The sequence below is a fragment of the Haliaeetus albicilla genome, chromosome 2 (assembly GCF_947461875.1).
Source record: "Haliaeetus albicilla chromosome 2, bHalAlb1.1, whole genome shotgun sequence".
In the NCBI taxonomy this organism is placed as follows: domain Eukaryota; kingdom Metazoa; phylum Chordata; class Aves; order Accipitriformes; family Accipitridae; genus Haliaeetus; species Haliaeetus albicilla.
In genome coordinates, this window is record NC_091484.1 from 46,865,994 (window position 1) to 46,893,163 (window position 27,170).

Sequence of the window (27,170 nt, forward strand, 5' to 3'; positions counted from 1 at the left end):
ATTTACTCCACATACTAGTCCACAATGAGAAAGCTTAAAATACAATGCAAAGGCAGCTGAATGAAATGATGGCTGAAGCTCAGAAGTGCATATTAAAAAGTTGGATAGAAATCTAGTAATTTTTAAGGCATCATTTACCATTCAACAGGAAACCCCCTGTAATTTAAACCTGTAAGATGCTGTGAACCCTATTTTGTTGAATTGTATTCTTACTGGTGTCAAGAATGACAAATTACCTTTGTAGCATATTTCAGAAACTGAAAATGAAGATCTATACAAACGTTTACACCAACTATGCATAAACAAGATACTCGTGCAAGAACCTGTCTGCTGTCCATGACCACATGGCACCATTACCTAAACTTCCTTATTAGTTTTCAACCTTTACGTTTATTGGCAATTTCTTAGTTTGGGAACTCACCTTATTCATGTGGATCTGCTGCTGGTACTGTTTCTGCTTCTCCAAAAATTGTTGATGCTGCTGCTGGATGACCAGCTGGGCCAAAGTACTCTGAGGAAGAGGAGCTGACTGGGTTCGATTCAGTGGCCTGTGACGAGGCAGTTTGTGGGCAGCTCTTATTCCAGGTGAGACTCTCTCCTTCGCTGCTAAAGGAGACTGTGGATGAAGAGGAACTGCTCCTGCAAAACAGGGACATTTCACTCCCGTGTGAAGAAGGACAAACTAAAAGTTCTAATAGGAGAGAAAGCTTTCAGCAAGAAGAGGTGTGTATATTGCAGAACTTTGCATCAGTGCTGATGCAGTGGGACGTGTACCACGTGCCTTGCCACGCTGGGAAGTTCAGCAGCTGCAAAAGAATGTGATGAAGTAATCATTTTCTCTTTTCTGTAATCACTGAATTCTTTCAGGCTAACAGACTGCAGTAGAATCACTAGAGGGGGGAAAACAAAGATGCTGTCCTTTTTTCTCCCACCCTTCCACTTTTCCCAACGGTTAAGGATGTATAGTATCTGTGTTAGCACATTTGATTTAATGTGAATACAAATGTCATTAAAAACATCTTAAATTATTATTACATTGAAGCCTTGATCATTACCAGTCACAAGAAGTTTTTGCTGTCTCATTTGTTCTTTGAGTAACAGATGCTGCAAGAGAGCTTGGTGGCTGCTGTTTGGCTTTCCCTCCAAAGCAACATGAGGATGAGCTGAGGATGGAGGAATGTTCCCCCCGTACTGTCCAGCCAAGGCCATTCCTTGTCTGAGTGACTGGGTCTCCCCCTTCTGCTTTTCTTTGAATGACGATGAAGCCTGTCAAAGAACAATGACACTGGTAACTGCTTTTCATAGACCTGGCCATTTATATCTCTGCTTGATTAGATGGTTTTAGATTAGATGTCATACTTTATGAATATATACAGAAGAAAAGATTAACATCCCTATTTTACAGCTTGACTGTGAGATGAAAAGGGAGGAATAACATGCCAGTTAAATGTAACACTATGAGAAACTGAGTAATGAAACCACTTGAAAAAAATCAGTAATAAAAGCCAAAGCATAAGGAACTACTAGTTAGAATATTATTAATGAAAAGACAGGACCTATCCTTAAAATTCCTAAAGACCTTCCCACAGCCTCCTGCACAGGAAAATAAGGGATCAGAGGAAATAGTTTCCATTGAGTTTGGAATAGGCAAGGCTTGTTTTTTCACATAACTTTCCATCAGACAGTAAGCCAATCAGCAAAACAAAATAATTACCTGTAGTAGTGGGAAGCTATTACTTTTCCTGGAGCACTCCCTGACTCCCTGAAGGACAGCATAAATGTAAGTTTTACCCTTTGCAAAGTACATTTGTATAGTTAAACTCTCATCTACACAATCATCAAGAGCTGTTGTATGTGTGTGGCATTTTAAAGTGCCCTTATAAATTGCACAATTACTGATTTAAAGCTTTTGGAAGCTTTAGCATTGCAAATGTACTTTATATTTCTTTGTTCTTTGTCTAGTTTTTAAAAAAAGTATTTCTTAAAAGAGCAGTTAAAGAAGAATAACAATTTTTACAGCAAGAATAATAACCTAACAGAAATAAGCATGTTGAGGCTTGCAGATAACCACTTATAGTATGCCATGGTAAAAACAGTATCTCTGATAATATAAATTCCATAAATTCTAATGAGGCAAACCAAGGTTTTCACTAATATTTTTTGGGTGTATGCTTACTTCACACTCTGCTATCACCCTTCCCTGAAAAACAAACACCAAAGTAAACTTTACATTCAATTTGCAACTGCTTATTCTAGTAACAGAAATAAACATTACTTGTATAAATCAACCCCTTTGTTTTTTCTAAGGCCAAAAGTAATAATTGGTGCTAGCTGGCCACATCAAAAGCTCATATGATTTAAGTGAGAAAAATAAACATATTTTCATTTCCATTTTAATGTTACAAAATTACTTTGAAGCTAGTTATATTTTTTGTGAAATAGCTAAGAAACTTTTGATGATATTGTCTGGAAAAGTAAGCACTACTTTTCACGATCAGTTCAATTTTTCCACCCCTTAAAAACAACAATTTGCTTATAAGTATCTCATGAAAGGCTTCTAGAGAACTGATTTAAAGCTTACACAATTTTCTTTGCAAAGTTCTATATCTGATGTTAAAATGTTGGATTGCAGCAATATATTATTGGTAAGAACAGTAAATGTACTGAAAAAGCCATAAAATAACATGAAACTTTAACTTGAAACTACATTTAGCACTGGAGTTAAGTAGCACTTATTATGAACCACCGTGGATCGTATAGATTATTTTTTTTTTACACCACGGGAAGCTGTACTTACACCCCTAATATTATTATAGAAGCTACCAATTCATGTTCTAAGGAACTCAAATTGCTAAAATTTCTTCAGAATTTATACACTGTTGCATAGAAATACCATACAACTTATATCAGTATTTTTATATTTTTTGCTGGAAATCAGAAAAGGGAAGTTTTGACCAGTGGCAAAATTTTCAGATATTTTACTGAGCCTCGGATTTCACCTCTAGATTCCTGGAACTTGGTCTAGATCTAAAGATCCTTATCCATCAGCATGGATTTCCTTACATACTATGCCTGTGTTTTCATACATTTCACATATTAGTTTAACATTTAGCTCTAAATAAAGGTGATTGCTGCAGACTGAACAAAGGGCATATGAATGGAACTTGTCATTAAAATATTAAGCTTCATTCACATATCACTAATTTTATTTGTCTGTTTGATAGCACGCCCCTCAAATAACAAACCTAGCTGCGGGAATACTAAATTTTTCCCCTACTATGCTCCGGCCCAGCTTAGGTTGTTACTCGAATCTCATAAAAAGTTAGAGGTGCTGTACTTTACCAGGTAGGGGTGATCACAGAATTTGAACTTTTATACTAAATGGTCTCCTCATATACTTCTCACCATGTCTTAAATCTGTTATCTGATTTGCAGACATAAAGGCAGTGCATGTGGCCCATACTTAGCTAAGCTCCACACTGGCACTTGTTTGTTTGCAATTAAGAATGATTATTGCTTTGACGTTGTGCCCTTAAATGTTCAGATGTTGCCCAATGCAAAGGAAGGTCAGGTTCCTACTCCGAATTGCTTACGTTCCAAAATGCTAAAAAAAGACAATAGTCAGAAAGTAGGTTTTCTGGAAGCAAAAGTAGACAGGAAGGCTTGACACTGGTCACTTACACTGATTTGAGGTTGTACTGCTGGAAGTCCCAAGGTAATGTTGGGCAGAGAAGGGGATGTGTACAGACTCAACAAGTTCACTGATTCATCCTGTATCAAAAGGCGTTGCTGTGAAACCAGATGCTGGAATAAAGGGGAAAAACAACAGAAGTGTACTCTCCAAGCTTTTTATTGTGGTTACTTTACCCTCATTATCCTGCTACATTGAAAGCCAGTTATGTATCATGCATTGATTTGCATCCCAATGGGGTTCCAGATAAGGAAAAGTACTGTCCCTGTGAAAAAGCTGTTGGTATTTCTTTTCTTAAGAAAACAACTGATAGATGTCTTGGATTATTCCTTGGTTAGTAAATCAAATTTCCATGCAAAATTGAAATCTTGAGGATTCCTAGACCATCTCTTCTCACCAACTTCTCATCAGCTCAACATCAGTTCTTCTCATCAACTGCACTTTCCCTACTAGAAATTTAGCCAATGACTTAAGGAGTATATCTAGCCGAATCAAAGGTGTCACGAATGTGGATGTATTAGACCTTTACTTTACTGTGGTTATTATAATTTTTGTTGTAAGGTATGAAATGTGGTTTCTACCTACTCCATGTATTTTCTTACCCAGATTGTGATATGGATATGTTTCAGGCACATTATTTACTTCCATTGACATGGGAATTTTGGGTAGAAAGTGAGGCAGATTGCCACATCTGCCATTTTAAAAAAATACTGTCTCTCTCTCTATACGCATATATACAAACCCAGCATCCTATCATTCTCTGATGGTGGCATACCCCTTACAGCCTTCCCAATTCCCTTCGGGTTAAAATCTTTAACACTTCTTTTGAAGCCTTGTGATATAATTTTCAAGGACATGGAATTGCTGATATATTTTTAATTACTGTCAAGTAAACCCAGACATTCTACAAAGATCACCCTCTGTCTTTCCATTCCAGATTCATTGGGAAAAAACATAAAAAGTTACATTACCACAACAGGGATCTTTTTGAAGCCTTTGCCTTTTTGCTTTAACAGTCATGTTTTTCAACATGTGGTCTAGTATAGTTGCTTGAATTACATTTTCTGTTTAACTCTTGCTTCCCTCCCAGAACTTTAACACAATAAGAGCTACAAAGGTCTTATTAGACTTAGGAACTCTGGCATGATATGGTCCCCAAGGGAACAACATCCTTGAAAAAGAATACCCTGTGTAACAGTATGACACAGTGACTGCTTTCTTCCCAAACAAAAAGCATATGGGACTCCAATAATAGACCACCTCCAAGAGGGATACTGCACACTCGGGCTTTGACTAAAGTAAATATAATAACTTGTCAAGCATGTTGTGGGGAGCTGTAGATTTTCCTCTGGACAAACCTGGAATATCAATTAACTCTGTAAAATGCTTTGTGCTAATACAATGCAACTTCAGACCATCAATGAAAAGTGGTTAAGCACAAAAACACAGGATGTTATTCCAAAACATAACCTTCCTCATACAGTTTGTTTGGAGATACGACCTATCACTGAGACAATAACAGTAGAAGTCTATCTCTGTAATTTTCTTTTGGTACCTAGGGAATGTCAACAGCATACGAAACAAAGAAGCTTCACTTGTATATTACATTAATTCCTGGTTAACAGTGTCTTGCCTTGATAACATCCACCTTTGACCATGAATAAAACCAAGTATGTCAAGACCATGGAGATAGTATTGAGGGAGACTACAAAGATTTAACTGAAAAAGGACACTGCAGCAGCTCTAATGTGCCTCTTAGAATATAATCAAATTTTAGCAACTGCAGCATCTATACAAAGCCACTTTAAAAATGCAAGTTTCCTTTTTTGGTTTTCAGCATGCCCCTACTACCTTCTAAGATCTGACTTAACAAACATAGCAGTGAAAGGGTGTATAGCAGTATAACACATTCCCACATTAAGGTCAAGCATGATTGCTTCATGAGACAGAATCAATCATGTTATGTACTATGGGAGTTTAATGTTGAAAACAGGAGTTTATTAGTAAGAGCATTTCCATCCAATTTATAATACTGCTAATAATCAGTCTTTTTCATTTTGGTAAGCAACTGATTTTTTAAAATATTTTCAGGTAATATTAGCCTAAGCATCAGTTAAATGTCATCTCCCCCCAAAAATGTAGTAGCCCACCTGCATAGATTAGGGTCTTGCGTATGCTGAGGCAGAACTGCATGACCCCAGCTGCAGCTTCTCTTTTTATAGAGTTGATAATACCTTGAAATGGTGGCACAAGCTGGAGCTGCCAGCAGTATCATTTGGCAGCACAACGGCTAAGCCATGTTCCTTGTCCTACATGCAGACTTGATGGTTTGGACTGGCACTCAAATTACCCCAAAAAGCAACCTGCCCTACTTGCTCCTCTATATACTTACTCACTGGGTCCATGGATCCTGCTTCCTGATGCTTAAAATAGCCTTTCAACAGAGTTACTCTCTTTCTTAAAATAGAGTACAATAACTAAATGTAACTGCACAATGATCAGCAAGTACCCATGATTAGTTGTTGTACTTCCCTTGTGCCACTGGGACTTGCTCAGAAGCAGGAACACCTATTTCATCTGTGCATGTTTATATGCACATTTATACATTAGGAGGGGAAGAGGAAATGGTTTGGCTTTAATACTTCTCAATTGTCGAGCTACAGTAAGGTTGTCATAGCTTTAAATATTCACAATTACACTCTTATTTCTTAAGGCTTTTGGGGTGGTTCTTTTGTAATTATTTAGACTCTCTTCACATAGACTTGAAGCAAACCTCACCAGCTGGTCAGAAACCTACACATTTTTTCCACTAGCCACTTGCAAAGAGCACCTCAAGGAGCCGAGTATTAGAAACATAGAGCTGTGGGGTTGCGCAAATCAAGCATGTGTTTATCTGCCATGCATGTCATTTATGTCTCCTGTATAATCAGGTGATATTCTAGGAAATGCCGCTCTCCAAAGCACAAATGAAAGACAGAAAATGATCTGAAGCCTGCTTATACCAATTGGAAACTTTCCATTGCCCTCAATGGCTTTCGACCAGGCCATAAATGCCTAAAATTAATCATTTCACATGACTAAGGCAGGTTGTCCCTCTGAACTCAAGGGACATGCTGTGCACAGGCTCAATCCTGCTTGCATTTCTCATGCAAGTAAGATTTAGCCCCAGCACAGCAGGTGACCTGAAAGTGTACGGCATGCTACAAGAGACAAATAGCTACTGCGGTGAACCTTGATGATACTGGAGACAACTGGGCCTAATAAAAACAGCATTTTATTTATAAGGTGCAATTAAAATCTTGAGTTTAACTTTCAAGTTTCATATAATGAGACCAGTGTTTTAACAAATGGTACTGAAAGTACCATTAAGGGAACTGTGATAGTAAAAGATTATCTGCAAAAATGTAGCATTTGCAGTGCACCTTTGTTCATTCAAAAAAATGTAAATGTCTGCCCACCAGACTGTCTGCTCTGGAGGGTAAACCACTTAAAAGTCTCGTTATTCAAACGGATATGGCAAAAATACTTTAAAACTCTGTTTCATTACTGATAATGCTCAAATTCTGTCTATGCACTAGAGTGTAATCATTTACGGTGTTGACTCATGTTTTACTGGTAAATGGCTCTCTGTCATAGCAACCTGTTTTCCCCCAGCAAAAAGTGTTTTATTTGCTGCCATGAAAACCGTGGCTATCCACCCACTCAGATATGAGCACAACACTTACTGCAAATGTCACAGCAATGATTATGAAACAACAGCAATGTGAGTCATGCGGGATTACAGCAAAACAAGTGATATTTTGGGTGATTTTGGAACACTTATCCTATTATTAGAAACTTCTGTACTTTGTGTATCTGATGAAAAATTGATTAGATATATAGCCTTTGAGAGCTGGCAGCTAATGCTAAACTAGAAAAGAGATACGTAGCAGTTTGGCGGCTGTTAAACTACCAGAGAAAATCCCACTGAAATCAAAATGCACTGCAGCTGAGATTTATGGAAAAATGTTTGAGCCCACAGGACCACAGTATTAAAGAGTCAAGTAACCAGAGAGGTAAAGAAATCCCTGACTGGATCCAGAAATGGAAGTCCATACTTTCAGCTTCTTAGCACACTTCCAGCATGCTAAGTGACTGACTCCAGCACACAGAGCTCAACTTCTAAAGGAACTTTTTAGGCTCTTTTGAGCATCCACAATTGTTTGGTGGGGCTATAACTTCTGATGTCTGGCATATTAATGGCAAATGAAGCGCAATGCAGTGTTCTGTTAATAAACAGAATATAAACCTGCTGGTTGTTGCTACAACCTTTCCAAATCTCCCCAGAGATTGCCAGCCTGACCAGATTGTATGCATTTCTGATGGTGGTTCAACACTGTGGGCAAATGCCCAGAAACTATAACATGCAAAGTAACAAGCATCGTGTATCAGTCTGAGACATTATTCCCTTTGCATTTTGTAGTATCCTCAGGTCAATAATAAGATCCAATTGGACAAGATTTCCTGTTTAATACAGCACTAACACCCACATATTACAAACTTCTATCTAAAATGTTCCCAGTATCAAAATACACCATTTAATTTCACTGAACTAGGATCTGATCTAATCCAAATGATGGATCTTACTCTGCATCATTTAAATTTCTTTGCAATTGCATACAGGAGGGCTATGAGGCAAGACCACATGTTAGCCATCAATGCAATTTTTTTTTCTTTTTGGTTACGGGCCAGAGAGAGGCTACTAATCAGTGTGCAGAGGTCACCCACCTGCCCCCTGGATCATAGTTCACACACACAATTAATTCATTATGGGGAAAAGTCACTGCTGGAGGTTGAACTGCCCATTCCAGGTTTTTTTGAGGTGAATGTCCTGCCACTGACCTGGAGAAATAGCTCCATTAGCTAAAACTCTGTTAAATCACATTTTCTTATGCAATTTTTCTAACATAAACAGTATAAACCAACAATTAACAGAAAACTTTGCCACAAAGCAGGAATTGCTGCAAGTATAGGCACTGGATACAGAATATTGTAGAATTTGATTCTCTCTTTGTTGCATTAGTTTCTTGTCCCTTTACAATATTGCCACGGAAAGCATGACTTAGGCATGTCATCTATGCTAAATGAGGTTTATCACAACTGATTTACCATCTGCATTCCTGTTGTTATAGGCATGTATGTATGAAACAGAATAAAGAGTAGTTAAGATTCCTTCCGTGTACAATCTCGCTTTACAAAACAAGCATCCAAGACTCCTGGCATGTCAGTTATGTTGATAAGTACTGCCCTGACAAGGAAACTGAGGTACATTAAGATAAAAGGCAGATGTGATAAAGGTTTTAGTCACCTAACTCCGATACTGTAATTAAACAAATTTACTTCAGCAGTCATCTGAACCTGGGACCACCTTAACTCACACGTGTTAGGGTCACCAGTGCCTAAATCACTCTTTGCACATGAAAATTCTCCATCAGCATTCAGCACTGCTCACTTCTTCAGGTTATCCCAGAAGGTAATGTTCTGCAACACAGATGCTTTCAAGTTCCTTCCATAGCTCTCTCCCACTCTTCCAGTAGCATTACTGCTGCTTTTGTTTGGACTTTTGTTACCAAAAAGTCTCCTGAACATGCATCTCATATATGAAGATGTATCTCATATATAACATACTCTGATGTCAGCCTGCAGTGTCCTGGTACCCCTGACAATTATATCTTCTGCAAGTACTCTGCTTGTGAGTATGATCAAATTGAAGTTTCACATCTCTTCAGTCTAGAAATCTGAGTAGTTATCTACCCAATAAAGAATCTTACCTCAGCTTGAATGTTAGATGGCAAAACTGAGGTTTCATTTTCTGTTACACTGCTGGTCGGACCATTGCTTGGGGAACTGGGGCCTGATCCAGGGGAGCTGCTACTGACTGAGGATTCTGAAAAACAGATTAAGCATACATGAATTTCATACTGGAAAGAAACACATGATCTTGATTAATTGTATACTCTTTATGGCACAGGTTTTTTTGCTGTTGAAAATTATCTATTGGTTATGCTATTTACTTACATTAAAGATTTTTAATTCATCCTCCATTTCTTTGGTTTTCCTTTTACAGTGCTAATAAGGAAAGACACTCTTGATCTTTCTCCTTCTTATCTCTCTGCTTCACAAGGGAAGAATTTACTATTTATTTTTCCCACAAAGATGGTATGGTACTGAGTATCAGGCAGAGATACAGACATAGAACTTGTAATGAGTAAAAACAAAAGAAAGTCTTTACTTTTTAATTGCAAAGAGTCCTGCCTCTGTAAGAGATCAAAATGACAGAGATAGCAGGCTTGCAAAGGTCATGATAACGTGTCGTCAATTCATGAGGCCTACTGCCATCCTCTTTCTGTTTAGAAAGGGGATGAGCCTGTTGTGGACTAATTACGTACGCAAGTAATAACGGCAAAATATACACCTCTTTCACTACATCTTTGGCACAAATATGAAGGAATATTTATAGCATAGAAAAATTTTAAAATAGCATTTGAAAGACTGTATGTTATCTTGATTTAAAATTTCCCAAGTTCTGTCTAAGATAAAGGGGAAGAGGATGATCTTGTCGTGTGCTGTTGTATTGAGTTATTCTAATCCTACACTGATACAAATTAAATTTATGTAATGGAAACAGTTAACAAGGTTAAAGATGGAAGAGTGCAGCATTAGTAGAGGTAAGCTATTTCATGGGATAGCTTTCAAATTAAAGTACTCAGGAAGTTAAAATAATTAATATCTAAATGTGGCAGTAAATATTCTATAGCCACTTCTTTGCTTCTTCACTCTTTCTGCCCCAGTTCACATGCAAAAATATATCCTCACTTTGACGAAAATTACTGTGAGATTTCCTAGCTGTTTCTTGGACCTGTTACTCTTTCCTACTAGAGGTGACTTCAATTTACTGAAGTGAATCTGTACCCAGCTATACTAACTGGTCAAGTAAAGTTCTCACATCTTATTTTCACTAGTTTTCACAGAAGAGCAGAAAGATAAACTTATTCTTTTCTCTCAGTTTTTTAAAAATTACAATAGCACTTTTTGTATAAATAGGCAATTAAATAAAGCACTATTTTCAGTTAAAAGGATAAAAAAAAAAAAAAAAAAGGAGAAAAAGGCTTTGGCCAGAAATGTTTGATCAGGGAAGTTTTGATTATGAAAGGTGCAATCTGTCATATAGCCAATATTAATAATTAAAATGGTAATTTGTAAGGCTTGGAATTATTGTCAGAGCTAGGAAGAGAACACATTTATATTCAGGTTTCTGCTCTTTCAATGGTCACAGAAAAGAACTCCTGGGATAAGTATTTCGCATTATACCTTACTTGTGAGCATACAAAATATAAAGAAATCATCTAAAACTAAGGGGAAGTGGAGATCAAGAATCTCATAAGAGCTTCAGCAAATGGAAATAATAAATTAGCTGTAAAAAAATTCTAATCTGGAAATAATTTATAGGGAAATTACCTTATTTAGTTACTCTCATACTTACATTCACATCCACATCCCAGTTTTACACATGACATACTGTGAAAAGTTGTCATAAGAATTGTATGTGTGAGGACATTGACATGAATTTGTTCATGTTTGTTATGTTTCCATCTGGGTGTGACATAAGTCTGATATACCAAGTGAATTCAGACACATCTGACAGACTAGTAACAGTTGGTTGCATAAACATATGACCTGATTGTAACATCACTTGAACAAGCCACGAAGCTACCAAATATCGATGCAAAGTCAAAGCAAGAAATGTCAGAATGAGGTCAAATACTGTAAATGCTCTTTTCTTTCAAATCAACAGTTAAAGCCTTGGCAGCATACTAATCCTAAGGAGAGGACTTTAGGCTGTTTGGGAACTTGGGTGCAATTCTGCAACATAATATACATAACAAAATTTACCACTCTGCAATACCAAAGATGTGAAAGAAAGCCTTAGCATCCATGGTTCATCCACCCTGTCACTTTTTAAGTTCAAAGGCAGGAAAAATATTGAAAACAAATACTACTTGATGACAAACTCTTACTTTGCTTTTTTTCCTTTTTTAATCCCTCCCTATGTAGCTAATTCTGTATTTTTACATGCTAGAAGTTCCCTTTCAATTACTAAGAATACTTACTATCTGCTATGACCAACAATATGCCACTGAATCTTTAAATGTTTCAACTCTTTCTTCTCAAAAAACCAGCTTAGTAAGCCCTTACATCAAAAACAGCTAATATTGACATTTTCAAACAAGAGAAACCAGAGGAATGAGCCAAACATAAGATTCCAAAATGTCCTTGATTAACCTAAGTAATGCCAGATAGGTGTTTTTGTGCCTGGTATTAGTATCTGCATTTTCCATGGGCGATGGGAAGTGGGAGGTGAAAGACCCAAAATATTGTCCCTGTACAGAAGACACAAGTGAAGGGAACAGACTATTCTTGTTTTCTCCTTTGATGTCCCTTGCCACCAACAGTCCACCATTTGTTTGTTCTTGTACTTGCTGTTGTAAAGTACTGGTTTCCAAGCTGGTTTGAAAGTATGGCTTTCAAATTGACAATGACTTTTTAGTAAGTTGTAGAAAACTTTTGATTACAAGCTATTTACACACAACCATTTAATATGGTTTTCTTTTCAGCAGCAGAAAAAAAAAGATACAACCTTTTGTTTAGCAAACGGTTTCAATTCCAAAATACCACTACTATTCTGTGAGCAGCTGCAGCTGATACAGAATTTCTCCATTCTTAATTACCTGTCACCTCAAAGAGTCGCTTCTTGAACGAACTGATGTTTCCATCCTTCCTCCTGAGTAAAGGACTGCTTCTCCTTTCTGTAACCTTTTGTTTTAACCTTGAACGTACCTTCAAATTAGGCTCTGATGCTGGAAATGAAGAGAAGAAGATAAATTATTACAAATCAAATTGCTACTTTGTGTCAGACACCACTGACATTCCCTGTAGGCCCTCATCTGATTCAAGGAGGGCTTGGAGGCAGAGATTTTACTGCCCATCCTCCCCAGCCATCCTGCTGCTCCTCATACCACTCCATTTTAGATTAGAGGCTAGGAAAGAGAGGAAGAGAGCTGAAAAGCTTTGGATCCCAGTATTTTTCTCATCCCATTTCAACTCTGAAGTTACCCATTAATTATTGTTAAGATCATAAGCATAAATTAGAGATGAATGCAACTTTTATTCTACATCATTTTTATCTCTCTTGTAGGTGAAAACATGGATGGAAATACAGCTTGGAACTTGGAGCCTTATAATTGGATTATGGTCTGATGACAGAAATAGAGAGAAGCCTCCACTGGTGCCTTTTGACTTCTCTTAGAAATATAAATTACGACAAGCCTTGCTGGCAGAACATTTCTTGGTCAGCAATTTTAGGCCCAGAACTTCAATGTTTTCTGAGTAACACACCAAACAACTAGATTTATGACAGTGTCCTAAGAACATTTACACAGCAAAATATATGCTCCGAAAATGAAGAAGCAGGATTGATTCCCAGAAAACCTAGGATTATATTTAATGCACCTTGGGTAAGTTCCACCTTGGTTTCCTAAATGGACACAGCCTTTTCATGTGAAGGCCAGAGATGAAGCTCTGCTGTGCTTTTTATTTTGTGATATTTTTAGCATGATCATGTACTCATTTATCTGTTCTAAGTAAACGCTCTATCAAACAGACTCCTAAGAGCTAGTGAAAAATAATTGTGGAATAGAATTTGTTTGTATTTCCCTTTCGGGAACTGAGGCTTGGCTAAGCAGTATCTCAAAACAGAGAGAGCTGGAAACTGGGATCAGTTCTCTCTTCTATGCACAGACGTAAGCCCAGCCCCAAAGAAGGAGCAAGAGTTAGCAGAAAAATGAAATAAATGAAATCTACTTTCAATTCAGCATTATACCATTTGTCACTTCAGGGCAGAAACTCAATCCCACACTTCTAATTCCAGTCCCTGCCCAGCATGTACTACTGCACATTTTTTTCCTGCTGTCCCACTTGTTCCCTCAGGGATGGGGCCATTAGAAATGCTCACACAAGAGCAAAGGGGCTGCACTTCCATTGGAGTGCTGCTCTAACGGCAGTACCTGCAGTCGTGCGCCAGCCTTTGTCATGTACTACATCGCTCTTGGCAAGTGCTCTCTTCTAAGTGGCTTGTGCCTTGAGTACATTTCGGACCAAGATATGCAGGCTAGCACAACACTGGAAATCTTTAATAATAAAAATATCAACAAGAAATTTATTTTTTATCATTTACTACCATTGTTAAGACCAATGGTTCTAGCGACGGAGTACGGATGACTTATTTGCTGTCTATGACACCATTTGCTATGAAACTGAGAATATAAAATATAACAATGGGCTAAGATTACACTACATGCTTTCACCACAGATCTCACCAGGTATGATGACATTTGGAAGAAAAGGTGCTCATTCTTTTCGCACTTATTGTTATTTCGATTTATACTATTCAGTACTCTTAAAATTTAGGAGAATATTTCCATTCCTGTGACAGACTAACGTGATACAAATCCTTTGCAACACTCACTGGAGAAATGCTCCACTTCTATATGAATGTTTCATGCTCAGTCAGAGCAATTGCCTTTCTATTTTTACCACATTCCCATCATATTCTGCATCTGAATCAATCATATAAGCAGAGAAAGCAGACTTTGATGTCGATGTCTGAATTTACGAGCCATCTGAGAAGACAGCCCTTGCATGAAAGACAAGGATAATTCTTAAATGGAAACAATCGATTTTAAAATGAAAAGGCATGGAGAAGAGTGGTTTTAAAATTATAAAATGAACCTCCCAATAAAAAACAAAGCCAAGGTTTGAAGAGTGTTTGCTTCAAGTACTGGCTTTCTTGAATGGCTCCCATGAGACACTGCCAGCTCCTAACATGGTACTAGCTAGGACTCGATGGCTGACAATAAGAATTCAGGTTTCAGTGCACTAAATATATAAAACTAACCAATTTGAGGATGTCTGCTCCAACGGACAAAATACAGAACTGGAAAGTGGTTTCTTGATACCTGTCTGTGGCTAAGGCATTGAGTTGGTGTGTGACTGTAGAGGTCACTGTACCATCCTGCCCCACTGAAGCTGAAGCAGGATTATTGTTGACTGCAGCAGGTATGGTTCACAACACCAATCCTATGTGCTTCAGTGCACTCCTACATGAAGGCAGTAATAACACATCTATAATCGCCAACTCTCTTCTGATAGTTAAAAAGGCAAAATTAAGTATTTTAAGCTTCAAGGACAGAACTGTGGATTAAAATTATAAATGTATATACATATATATACACACACGACTGCCCCAAAGTACATACATGAGATTATTTAGAAATTATTTTAATCCTTTAAACTGAAATGCAAACAAGTGAGCAAAAAGTGAAAATAAATTTTTCAGGTTTTTTTTTTAATTGAATTGTTCCCCTTGCAAGGCACTTGAAAGCCTTAGTGGCAAATAGTGAAGAATTATTACAATTAATCTGCCTTATGTTTCAAATGAGCATTTGGTTCAATACTTTAACTACTGGCTCTTAGAAGTGGTCTATAGAGGGATAATGCTCAAAATAATTTTGCATTAGCCACCTCTGTAAGCATTTCTGCTGCACGTTATTAGCACCTTTGCTCAATTAATTAAGCTCAGAGTAGCTTCCTCATGCAGATACAAGCCCCAAAGAATTAACCTTTTTTGGCTCTATAATACCACAAAATCACTGAAAAGACCTTCATGTAGTCTACTATATGCGGTGATTCAACCATAAACCAAGACACTGACTCAGTAAGCTAGTTGCATGTGGCTCACTTTCTGTACTCCAAGCATCCCACTGGGGTCCAGGACTCCAAACTAGATTAATTCTACCCCATAAAGGCTGCATCTTGTATCTCACCTTCCTGAGGAAATAGGGCCTCTCTAAAGCGCTGGAGGTGCTGAATAAGGTGGGGTTTGCTCGGTTAGATGCCTGCAACTATAGTGGGCTGAATCATCTGACCAACGAGCCAGAATGCCAGAGACAAGAGAAAAACAAGAGCACGTGGCCAGGAGTGCAGCAGATGAGGAGAACAGGACTTCACGTTTTCATGGCAGCAGGCTGGTAGGTTGGGCTATTCATGTAAAATCCTGCTAAGAACCACTATACATCTGCTATGGGTCTAATTGGCCACTATTAGCCTAGCCTCTTTGCTCCACAAATCTTTGCACTTCTACTACATTTAGCACTTTGGAACAAGTAATAATCAGTTCCCACTTGGAGAAAGGGAAAATAAATTATTTGAGACTGTTTTGTTGCAAAGAAAATGAAAAGACACAGCTGTTTTCTCTGAAGGCCATCAAAGTCCATGTCATTGATCTCAATGGAAATCAGTTGATACCCATTTGAGTGATTCACTTCAGTGGATTTCAGGCAAGACAAGCCTGAAAATGACTTTGTTTATGTAACTGCAGCATAATTTGGAATAACGAGATGTTGCAGTAATATGGCTTGTTCAGTCTCATTGCTATTACCTGGCTTATTCTGTTTTTAGTGCTGGTAATAATGAACTGGTATTACTCTTTAAATGACTGTAAGTGGGAAACAGGTATGACAGATACTGAAAGTATTAGTTTAAACAAGAACAGAAGATATCACAGGCAACCCAAGAATCGGTTACCTAACTCGTTGGCGTGACTTGTAACTGTCTCTCCAGAACTGAGAACTTTGGTTCTAGGTGAAGAAGAAAAACAGTGTCTCAATGACTTTTCTCATCTTTTATGGTGGCTTCATATAGCAGGAAAGAAGTAAGTAACTGTACTGTTAAAAATGCAAGATATACAGACTTCTATATAAGTACACATTAATTTTATCACAACAACCATCATTGCTCAGGTGAAAGAAAACTATTCTCTCCTGAGGAACATGATACTGAAACACAAGCATGAGAGATAGGAAAATGAGTTGGTGAAGTCATTATGTCCTATACTCCACTTTGCTTAATATCAGCAATTTGCAGATACCAGCATTAAAGAATATAGCCTGGGACCACATTGCTCCCAAATGAGCTGAGGTTTTTTTGACAGGGCTTTGCTTCACTGTTTCTTTTTATTAAACACACAGAGATATTTAAGAAGAAGGGATAAAAATCCTTTCTACGCATGGGGAGAGGACATATATATGAAGGGAATGTAAAAGATAATAATACACTACTTTCTGATGGTTCCTGGAACACAGTACTACTTTTGTATCAGAAGAGTGTGTGCCAACTTCAAATCAGCATTTTATGAACCCAGGCAGGAAATGGGGGATGGGAGAGGGTGCATAGCGAGCAGGTCCTCATCTTGAGGCTAAAGCCATATATAGGAAACCTGAAGAATAGAAAGTGAGCTTTTGTCCAGACTTCGAAAGGCTCTAAAGTGAAAGCATTTCCTTTTCCTCGCTGGCAGGCTGGCTTAGAAAAGCTGTGGGGCAGTCAAGGTAAATGATGCTAAATTTGGCTACAAAGATTCCAACAACAGCATGAGCAACAGCGCCAAATGCACGTCTTGAGAAAGAGAAATCATTCCCTATTGCCCAGACACCATGTGTTATCCCTAAGATTCTTCTGAAACAATAACTTAGACTTCTCTAACATTATTAAGTCAACAGAAACAATTATGAAAAAAAGACTTCATGATCTTGAATTAAGCCTTCACTGGTATTCTCTATTTCTTCAGCTGTCATCTTTTTTAAGCTGTGAAAGGTCATATATTATACTGATTTGAATATATTCTATGCTGTACTCCATGCAGGAGCAATTGTTTTTTCCTACCTTATATCTAACAAGTATCAATAAAGGAATACATAGTCAAGGAATCTTTCTTTTTTCACACCGCATAGGTTGTTATTTTTTATACTATTGTACTAGAGACCCATGCACAGATAAGCATTATATGCTTTACAACACACAACCATGGCAGTCCGTACCTGAGATAGATAGCTTAAAATCTAAGTTATAGGACAAAAGGATGATGTGTGGATATACACCATCAGAGGTACAAGAGAAAATAATGAGATGGTACCGGTTAGCACGATGGTGGTATTGCCAGCATACCAGTGGCTTACCCTTTGTCAAGTTTCTTTCTAGCACTGTGGCAACTGAGAATTTTCAAGAAGATACTGAATGTGGATAATGAGGTAACTCTGAGATCTCTGTCATGATTTCATTTGAAGCAGGAGGAGCAGAATGGAAGAAAACATACTGTGAAGAGATCCTCATTTTGATGGGTCCACTGCCTAGCACAACAGGTTCCTGGTCCATGCCGTGCGCTCACAGTCACATTGGTAATACACATAAGTAACAAAGCAGCCTGCCTGTCTATGCTGTGCCAGGACCTGGAGATCAAGGAAGAAGTCAAATCCCACCTTACTACTGCAGCAACAAAAACAGCCAAAAGAGGCATATCTAAGGTTCCTAAGAAGCTAGTCCAAGGGCAGTGGGCTTCCCAGCTTGCCCCTCAGTGATGTAGGCAGAATGAAAGGCACAAGATACCCCTATGCACCATCAGAAAGGATAAGTGAGAAGATAATCTGGGCTTCCTCACCATAACTATGAATGCAGCCAAAGCCAGGCAGAAAGCTAGAGAGGCAAAGAACACAGGTCAGGGACCAGAACTGCTTCCAGCTTCTTCAGCCACTTTGTGGAGAGCTGCAAATGAGTTTGTCCTTCTGAGACACCTGATGGTCTCTCAGCCTTTCCTCTGCCGCATGTGGTTCTTGCAGACATGTAAATAGTCTCTGCTCTGCGTGGAGTTTCTGACTTCTGCTCTGGCTTCCTGTAGGCAGCCACAGACTGCTTCAGCCACCTCCACAGAGCTGAATATATTAGGCATAGGCAAGATGAGCAATGACTTTTTGTTTTCATACGCGACTGACTGACATTTGCTGTAGAAGGCCATGTCACCATACTGGACAACACTGGACAATGAATATGTGGACATCCTCCCCACTGGCTGACAGACTGGAAGATACCAGCATGTAGTACAATTCTGTAGATTCAATGATTTCTAAATTCTGGTGATTTAAAATGCCATTTCTGGAAGACTTTTAAATTAGATTAATGAGACTGAAAGCTATTTTTACATGCCCTCTAATGCTCTTCCACGAACTACATGGACCTGACTGCTGGGTGGTCCCAACAAGGCTGGAGCACCAGATACAGAAGTCCAGGATGGAGAGGCTTTGTTTTTCTGGCTTGCATCACCTGATGTGTTTTCAGCATATACCGAAACTGTTTCCTGTACAATCATTCACTTTAAGGAGAGTGCTGGTCATATGTGAAACCCTTTAGTCCTTTGCTTTATTTTACTTTTGTAAAAGGTAGAATGCTTTATTTATTCAGACTAAGGTAAATATCCATTCCCTAAATAAAAAAACAGGTTTAGTGAAACACATGGTAAAAGAGCTAATTAGATTAGAGGGGATCTCGCAGCCCTTCAGCTCTCTTCAGGCTAAGGAAGCCAATTTAACAAGATTAGCAAATTTTCATTGATTTCCTAAAGAAAGTTCAAAAATGAAATATTCCCTGAAGCTGTTTTAAATACCCAACTTTTCCTTCTTATTCATTGCAGTCGGTATAAAATATAAAATTTGGTTTATTATCCACGCAAACAAGTGTTATCTTTCTAGGAATGATTTATTGAGTTAGATGGAGGAATTACTTAGTGTACGGCTTGCATTTAGCCAGAATTAGAGATCTTTGTATTTTTCATTAAAAGCTGACCAGTGCAATAGATGTCCTGTTGATATTTGTCCTGCATGTAACCTGTGAGGCTAAAGAACAGGCCTCTTGATAGAATTCTTAATAATCTCTATTCCTTAGCACAGAAACAGCATCTCCTTGCATTTGCACCACTGGGCTATATAGCAGTTTCAATGAGGCCATGGTTTCACTGGGCCTCGAGTACTCATGACATGTCAAGTCTGCTGAAACCATGGCATATTATTGCTATGTCAGGTCCATCTTAAGCTTCTTCCATGTAAACTAATATCCTTTTCCAATAATAAACAGGGGATTAAAAAGCAAATAATACTATACTGTCTTGAAACATAGAATAAAAGACCAAGGATATTTTAAAATTAATTATCATCTTCCCTGCACATCTTCAAATTCTATAATTTTTTTGCAATTTTATACCACTTATGGGAGCCAAGTCACATCTGAGTTCTCAGGAGGTGTAGAAGAGAAAGAAGGTGAAACAGGCTATTTAATAGAGGGCATCCCTCATTTGAATGGTAATAACCAAATTTCGATATGCATGACTGGCAGTCCTTCTGGTTAGGTCTCCATTGGTTATTCACGCTCCCACTTCTGACCATATACACCAGTCAGTTCTAGCTGGGAAGAAGTAATGGGAATATAAATCCATACTTTCTGCAAATTTAGCAAACCCCACCCTTCAGCCTAAATCCTCCTACAACATCCATTGAATCACTAATTTTGCACAAGAAAAAATACTTTCTTCAGTGAAGAAGTGCCAGAGATAATCCCCTAGCCCCCAAAGTTGAGGCTTTTGCAGAGTCATAGTTTGACCCCTAGGTACATGATTTATTTTTTATAGAATAATCATATTCACGATTATGTTGCTCCCGAAGCTCCATACTAGAAGGACTTATTTAATAGGGTGACTAAATCCCACAGATTTTAATCTAGGAAAATATCCAGCAGTGATAACTCATCGATGGCAGGCAAAAAGTATACTGTAATATTTCATCAACCTTCAGAAATTCACGATTAAACACCATCACCTTCTCCCCCAGTTTAACGGGGCATCAATGTCATCAGTAGATAAGAGCTGGGCAGGTCTAGATTGCTGAAGCATACCCTTTGGAGTTGCCCAAAGACAAGACAGAGTACAGGATGCCAAGAAAACAAAAGCAACCAAAACACAGTATATCTTGCTTTCCTAGCAGATGAGAACTATGGGCCAAATTCAGCTCAAGAGTAGGAAGGCACTTCAGCTCCACTGAAGACAAATGAAGATAAAATTGGACCCAAAGTTGTTTGGACTTTCAAAACATGTTTTCCTAACTTCTGTGGGCAAGGTTGACTCTGTGAAAGGATCTCTCCATGTTAAGTGAGGTGAGGAGAAGACTGTTTAAAGTCTGAATTAGACGTTGACACTGCACCTTCACAACAAAACTGAATTAAAACAAGTTTACTTTTAGATAGGTTCTTTATGCTCTAGCATATAATTCCAGTCCCCTACAACTCAATTAGCTAAATACACAATGTAACCTTCCATCTGGTAGAGTAATTTAACAGGAATAATTGTGCACCACCATAACTCAACGAGACACTGAGGAAAACCATTGAAATGCTATTTCCTTTCCTTTGGAAGAGAATTATGTACAATTTCAGCATGCTTTGCATTGCTAACAGTTAAAGCCAACAGGGAGGTATCACTCTCATTTATATTACTTTCCCATGAGAAAATCAAAAGCAAAGTACAAAGCTTATGCCGTTGTTCATGAATGGCTCTGTAATACTTACTTGGCTTTAGCCAGAACATGTTATTTGGCAGCTAAACCCCTTAATTATAGTTGTGGGTTTGAACAGATTTTTCAGTGAAACTATGTTTTGCAGGAGTTTGGAGAAGTGCAATCTTTACTAACCAACATCTTCTATTTTGGATGATCTGATACCATGTGATTTCCACTTTTCACTTCTCTGTCTGTTTCTCTCTCTTTTGCCATCTTTTAGATGTTCTTGTTTACTTTTCTAAAAGTTTTCAACTGTCTCTGCCCTAGATACAGTGGAAGAAAAATCCTAGTCCCACTGAAATCAAGCAGGACAGTTTCTACTGACTTCAAAGAGTCTGAGATTTTATATGCAATATTTTGTAACTTATTTATCCAGAGGGAACAGATTTTGAAATGCCCATTAAAACCATTCCACTTCATTTTCAATGGACATTATGCTCTTAAAATGCTTTAGATTTTAGGACTGCTCCCTGCTCCTTATATAAGCTGTTTCCTTTAGGTTCAAAAGTCAAAAAGGTGTCTACTATCCGATTACCTGCTTATCCAAAAGTTACGCAAGCTACTTGTTAATGCTAATTTATAAAACATTTCTGAAAACATACATGGTTTGTGTAAGAAAACCTTTATGCAACCACATGAAGCAGAACTTTGTAATTCAATTTTGGCTACGCATTGGGCAGTAAAAGGAGAACTAAGACAGTACTTAGACCAAGATCGTGTAATTAGTCTAGCCATCAAGAAGGTTCAGAGTCTAGCACAATAGAGTAATTACTGGCAAGAAAGAAAGTGATGTATATAAAAGTAGTGGGATTTTTGCTAAAACGGAAATCCAGTGAAAAACCTTTATCTGGGTCATCTTGAAACTGAGTATGAATCACCCACGCGTAACACCTTCGCTTCCCGCAATGAAAAGTAAGCAACAAATAAAATATATTAGAGGAAGAGTCTTGCACTGATGGGAAGGCGATGATGGTCTTTACGGGCATCACCCTGGTGATAACTCCTGTTGAATCCTGGTGCAGGCCCTGGCAGCTTTCAGGACACCAAAGCATACATACACAAGTTCTTTTCTCTCTGACAGTGTCATTAAGCTAGCCTAGCATTCATTTTACTCAGTTCTAAGCTATCTCAAAAAATTTTCCCTCTAACTTGAGCTAAATTTGAGTGACAGGGCATCCCTCCTCACCCCCAGCTTAGGAGGCTGCAGAACCCTGATGGACCCGAGATGACGGCAGCCCAGCACAGTAGCTACGAGGGTATTACATTTCCTTAGAGCTGCTGGCTCCCAGGGGCTGAACTCTGTTTTGGCCTGTTCATTACATGAATCCGGAAGAAGCTGTTAACAACAGTTTGCTTCAGATTCACTTTTCAATTGCAAGTGAAAGTTTCTTCTCTTTCTAAAACCTCTTACTACTAATTATGTCCTCTCAAGTTATTGATAGTGAATTTAGGAAGGCTAAAAAAGTCTGGTGATTAATGGGAAGAGAAGTCAAGAAAGAGAAGGGCTGGGAATCAGGATACTTTTTTTTTTTTCCTCCTCACTCTGTGATAAACACCAGTGATTTCCTTTGGGCACATCACCTAGTCCAAATTTGTCAAGACTGTTCATTAACCCAGGAAAACAAGGACTCTGAGAGGCAGGAACGCTAAGCATCCCTGAAAAATGGGATAAAATGAGGAGAATCATATCATGTTTGCCTTGTTTCCCTGCTTCAATAAAAAAAGTGCCTCTCCCATATATTGTGCTCACTCATAAACTCAGAGAAAAATAATGCTTCCCTCTACTGAGCTTGACTTCTTCATTTTGGCAGACCTGGTAATTGAGGGTTTGTGATCCTCTAAGCCTTTTTTTGTTACCAAAGACCAAAAGAAATCCAGCTTTTTCATATACTGTTACTTCACAGGAGAGTGTTTTCCTAGAAAATGCAAACAGAAATGGAATTTGGTGGCACAAAATGGAAAGGGAGAAGAACTTTCACACACAAAATGTTTTTCTTCTCAGTTTCAACTGCTCCAGTAAATTACTGAGTTGCTAAGTGCAGAAAGAATAATGGTAAGGAAATATTCTAATTAATTTCTTTTTTAAAAAAAAATACAACTGCTGAGTTCTTATTTAGGAATCTTTCACTCTCATTACACAAGAGCTATGCTGTTATTCTACTGCCTAATCAGGTTAACTTCATATGGTTTTTACAAAGTGATCTTCATGACTGTGCAGCACAGCCTTCTTCCTTTCTTTCATCACAATATTAAACAATCCTTCATCTCCTCTTCTTTCCTGTATGAAATTACATAATTTCCCCCCTCCAAGCAAGAACCTTGTACTATTTGCTATTAAAAAAACCCCATGCTCTATTTCCATTGAGCATGCTTCCAATTTTTGGAAAGCAAGCTACAAACATCTTCTCAAATAGTACTATTGTGAGTGATCTTCAGATCCCCAAGCAAAATGCAATTGTAAGCTTAAAACTCCATCAGCAAGGAAAGATTCAGCTGGCATAAAACCAAAATAAATAGAAATACTGATTGACATTCCCATTCTGCCATGATTGTGCTAAACTCAGGAAGAAAAAATAGTTTATACTTGATATGATGATGTCCCCGGAATTTCTTCCAATCAAAGCCAAAACTTGAGGCAAAATGCAGAAATTCCATCTATAGCAACATTTTGAAAAAGCACACAGTTTTCGTTAGAGAGCTAACCTTTATTGCAATTTACTGGCTTTTGCGGGTTTGCATCAACACTTGCGCACAGAAAACTAAATGTTACAAATTGAAGAAAATGCAAATGGTATGGCCATTTGCCAGAATTTCTGCATTTACTTCAACAAGGTAAAAAAACCCCCAAAACACTTCATTTGAAAAGAACTTCTACCCTATCAAACCCATGTTGTTTGCTACATTTTTGTTAGTTTTACAGTAACCTCATCAAGCAGATAATATTTTCACGGATAGACAGACAGACATAGAATTATGGAGCTCAACAATCAAAACTTCCCCATATTAAATGATCAGGTCTTCAAAAGTGCACAGCTCCCATCAGAGCTCTTACAACAGTCAGTATGAATTTCAAAAGTATTCAGTAATAGGGAGGAATTTTCAAACCTCTCTGGGTAATTTAGACGCATTAGTCTCATTGAAAGTTAATGAGCCATGTGCTGCTCAGGCTTTTGGGTGCTTTGCTGAAAACACACATTATGACTGGTATCCATGGTGAAAATCGTGGGCATTTTTAAAATTTGATCTTATGCTGTTTAGGCTAAATTCTGCTCTTAGCTACAGATGTGTAGCTTCTCCTTATGGTATATTTATCTGTCCAATGAAGCAATAGGTCCCCGTGCTCTGCTCTTTTGAAAGTCTGTCAACACAGAGCATCTGAATGCAGCTGTGCAAAGAGCTGCATATCCTGGCCTCTAGCCCTTAGGACAGTCCCAATCCTCCACGCAGCTAAGCTGCGTGAAGGCCACTGCTGACAAGTTCTGCTGCGTCTTGCACAGAAAGGAATAATCACATGGCTCAGAGTGTTACTGAGTAACCGTAGTCACTGCACGAGGATGTTAACTCTGGTACCTAACTGTAAACACAGAAAGAGCAAGATTCCTAAGTCTTTCCCTAGTTATCTATGCATCCCATCATTCCAGATGCTAGAAGAGTAAAAGTGGCACAGAATATTTTCCTCTTTACCATAGTCTTTCTGAATTAATTTTTAAAAGATTAATAAGGAGATACCACTTCAGGACTAATTAAGCAAAGGTTAAATAAATTACTGAACAAGAAAGTGAGCAAGCAAGACTCATGATTTACACTGAAAAACACATTAGGATGTCAGGAGAGAATCATTCAGCTTTGCTGCCCATTAAATCTGATCTTAAGAGTAACCGATTCAATCAGAATTATCTTCCAAGAGCATTTATATTAAAGTTGGAGAAGAGAAAGATACCTCCGCCTTTTATATTATGAATATGGAAAATAAAATCGAGAAGCAAAACAAAGCTGTAATTAAAACCCACAACAGGTATTCCTTTCTTAAGGCTGAAAGGAATGTGAAGTCTGCTTTCATATGAATTGCTGACTTCATGCAGGTTCAGCACCACAGAGGGTTTACCAGGAGCCAGTGGCAACAAGCGTTCATAGCCTAAAGGAAAGGAAAAGAGGTTCGCCCCTCATGGCAAAGGTCAGATTTCTGCAGGCTTATAGCCTGTCCATATACATGAGTGTTCGTGGGACATCTTTGTCTAGTGAGGTCCCATGAGGATGGCACAGGCTCCACAATGTCCCCTCTGCCTGGAGGATGGACCTATAACTACCCAGATCAATTTAGGGTCATTTGACTTGTGTTGATCTGGTTGCTGTTGCTTTTACTCTCAACCTGATGAACAATCATTGCAACCTTTGTGGGGATGTTGCTGAAGGCTGGAATTAAACAACTCTAGTATACAGACAGATTGGACGTGTAAACAGGATATTTAACAGTTGCTGTTTTCATGGATGTGGAGAGCTATCAAATATACTCCCTTGCTAACATGCAACATGTTGTACACTTCATTTATATTTGCTTATCAGAATCGCTATGTAAATGTCATAGAAATGGTTATGCTAATGATTATATTAGTATTTGTCTATTTATTCTGTAGATATCTTTTCAGAGAGTCATCATGTCCTTTGTTCAATTTTGGAACCGATGCATTGCATGCCCAAATATTTGGAATAACATATAGAAAACATCTGGATTTAATTATATTATAGTCGTCTTATGCAGACAATGGGAATTGAATTAAGGAATATTTTGAAACCCCCACAGAGATATAAAAGTATTAGCAGCTGCACGAGAACTTTACTGTTACAATGTTTGAAAATGTTTTGTTTTACAGATCAACAGTCTGACACATCATAAATATCAATCATAACATTTAAGATATATAAACATGGAAGAAAAATTAAAACTTGCATTTCAAAAACATGTAGATGAATTCACAGCATTTAGAAGATGTATAGTGTACCCTTTTGTTTAAAAAAATGAAAATGAATATTCAATTGGCACAGAAAATGTATGTTGTACAGTGGTATTAAGCAGAGAACCACATAAAGGCTTATTGTGACTGAATAGCCTGAACAAGATTTTATAGAATCTTGTTATATTGCCACCATATTGTACAAAGAGTAATTCAGCTAGAATAAATTAGCATTTTGCTTTTCATGCTTTCATTCCTTTGAAAATATTTGGGGATATAATATGAGCTTAGAGAGTCTGCCCCAAAGTATTAGATACAGACTGGATTTTCTTTCTGAATGTACGCTGGTTCCAAATGCCACTTCTTTTCAAGTCAGTACCAGTTTTGCAGTTAGTTTTCAATCTCCCAGTGGCTAAATCACATTCAAAGGCTGTTAGCACAGTAGGGGGTCAGACTTTCTCTCTGAATGTAACTATATCACTCAACAGCAGACTCATGCAATAAGCGATCTAATGTTTTCTTTTCTTTTTTTTTTTCTCCTCCTCTTAGTGTCTCCCTGCATTCCTGGATACCGGTCACTGCACCAAGGACCTGAGGCAACAGCCACATGGATTCCACCACCATCCTTCTAGCTTTCTTTATGGTGCAGAAAAAGTCAAGTCTACAGTTCACCTGCTGTCAAGACAAAAGGTTCAGTTGCTAAATCCTCTGAAACATTCTGAAATGTTCCAATGAACATTTTTCTTGTACAATATTACACATTCCTATGCGTAAAATGCACACACAAATGTGTGCGTGTCTGCATATATGCCTACAAACCTTGACAACCAATGACACAAAATATAATATTAATCCAATTCCTCCTCTTTCCATGAATTCCCCTCAAAATGTCCTGAAAAACATTGTCTAAAGGCAGCATACCAATACTGTATATACCACGCAAAAGAGAGAGCGGTATTAAACCCAGAAGTAATATTGAGACAAAGAAAATAATGCCACAAA

The 27,170-nt window shown here is 38.0% G+C and overlaps 1 protein-coding gene across 17 annotated transcripts in view; it reads right to left on the minus strand.

Moving 5' to 3' along the window:
- HDAC9 (histone deacetylase 9) overlaps positions 1-27,170 on the minus strand; it is a 499,915-nt gene that overhangs the window by 201,275 nt on the left and 271,470 nt on the right. For 13 of the 17 annotated variants that reach the window (XR_011322675.1, XR_011322676.1, XM_069773867.1 and 10 more), the window contains 6 exons: positions 12,460-12,588; positions 9,502-9,617; positions 3,682-3,804; positions 1,715-1,762; positions 1,056-1,266; positions 422-639 (listed from right to left, as the gene is read on the minus strand). Coding sequence is in view for 15 of the 17 variants with exons in the window: in XM_069773867.1 (XP_069629968.1) it covers positions 422-639; positions 1,056-1,266; positions 1,715-1,762; positions 3,682-3,804; positions 9,502-9,617; positions 12,460-12,588 (845 nt within the window). In the remaining 2 variants the exon portion in view is untranslated. The remainder of the gene's footprint in view (positions 1-421; positions 640-1,055; positions 1,267-1,714; positions 1,763-3,681; positions 3,805-9,501; positions 9,618-12,459; positions 12,589-27,170) is intronic. The other 4 variants (XM_069773833.1, XM_069773830.1, XM_069773820.1 and 1 more) reach the window with 1 other exon arrangement.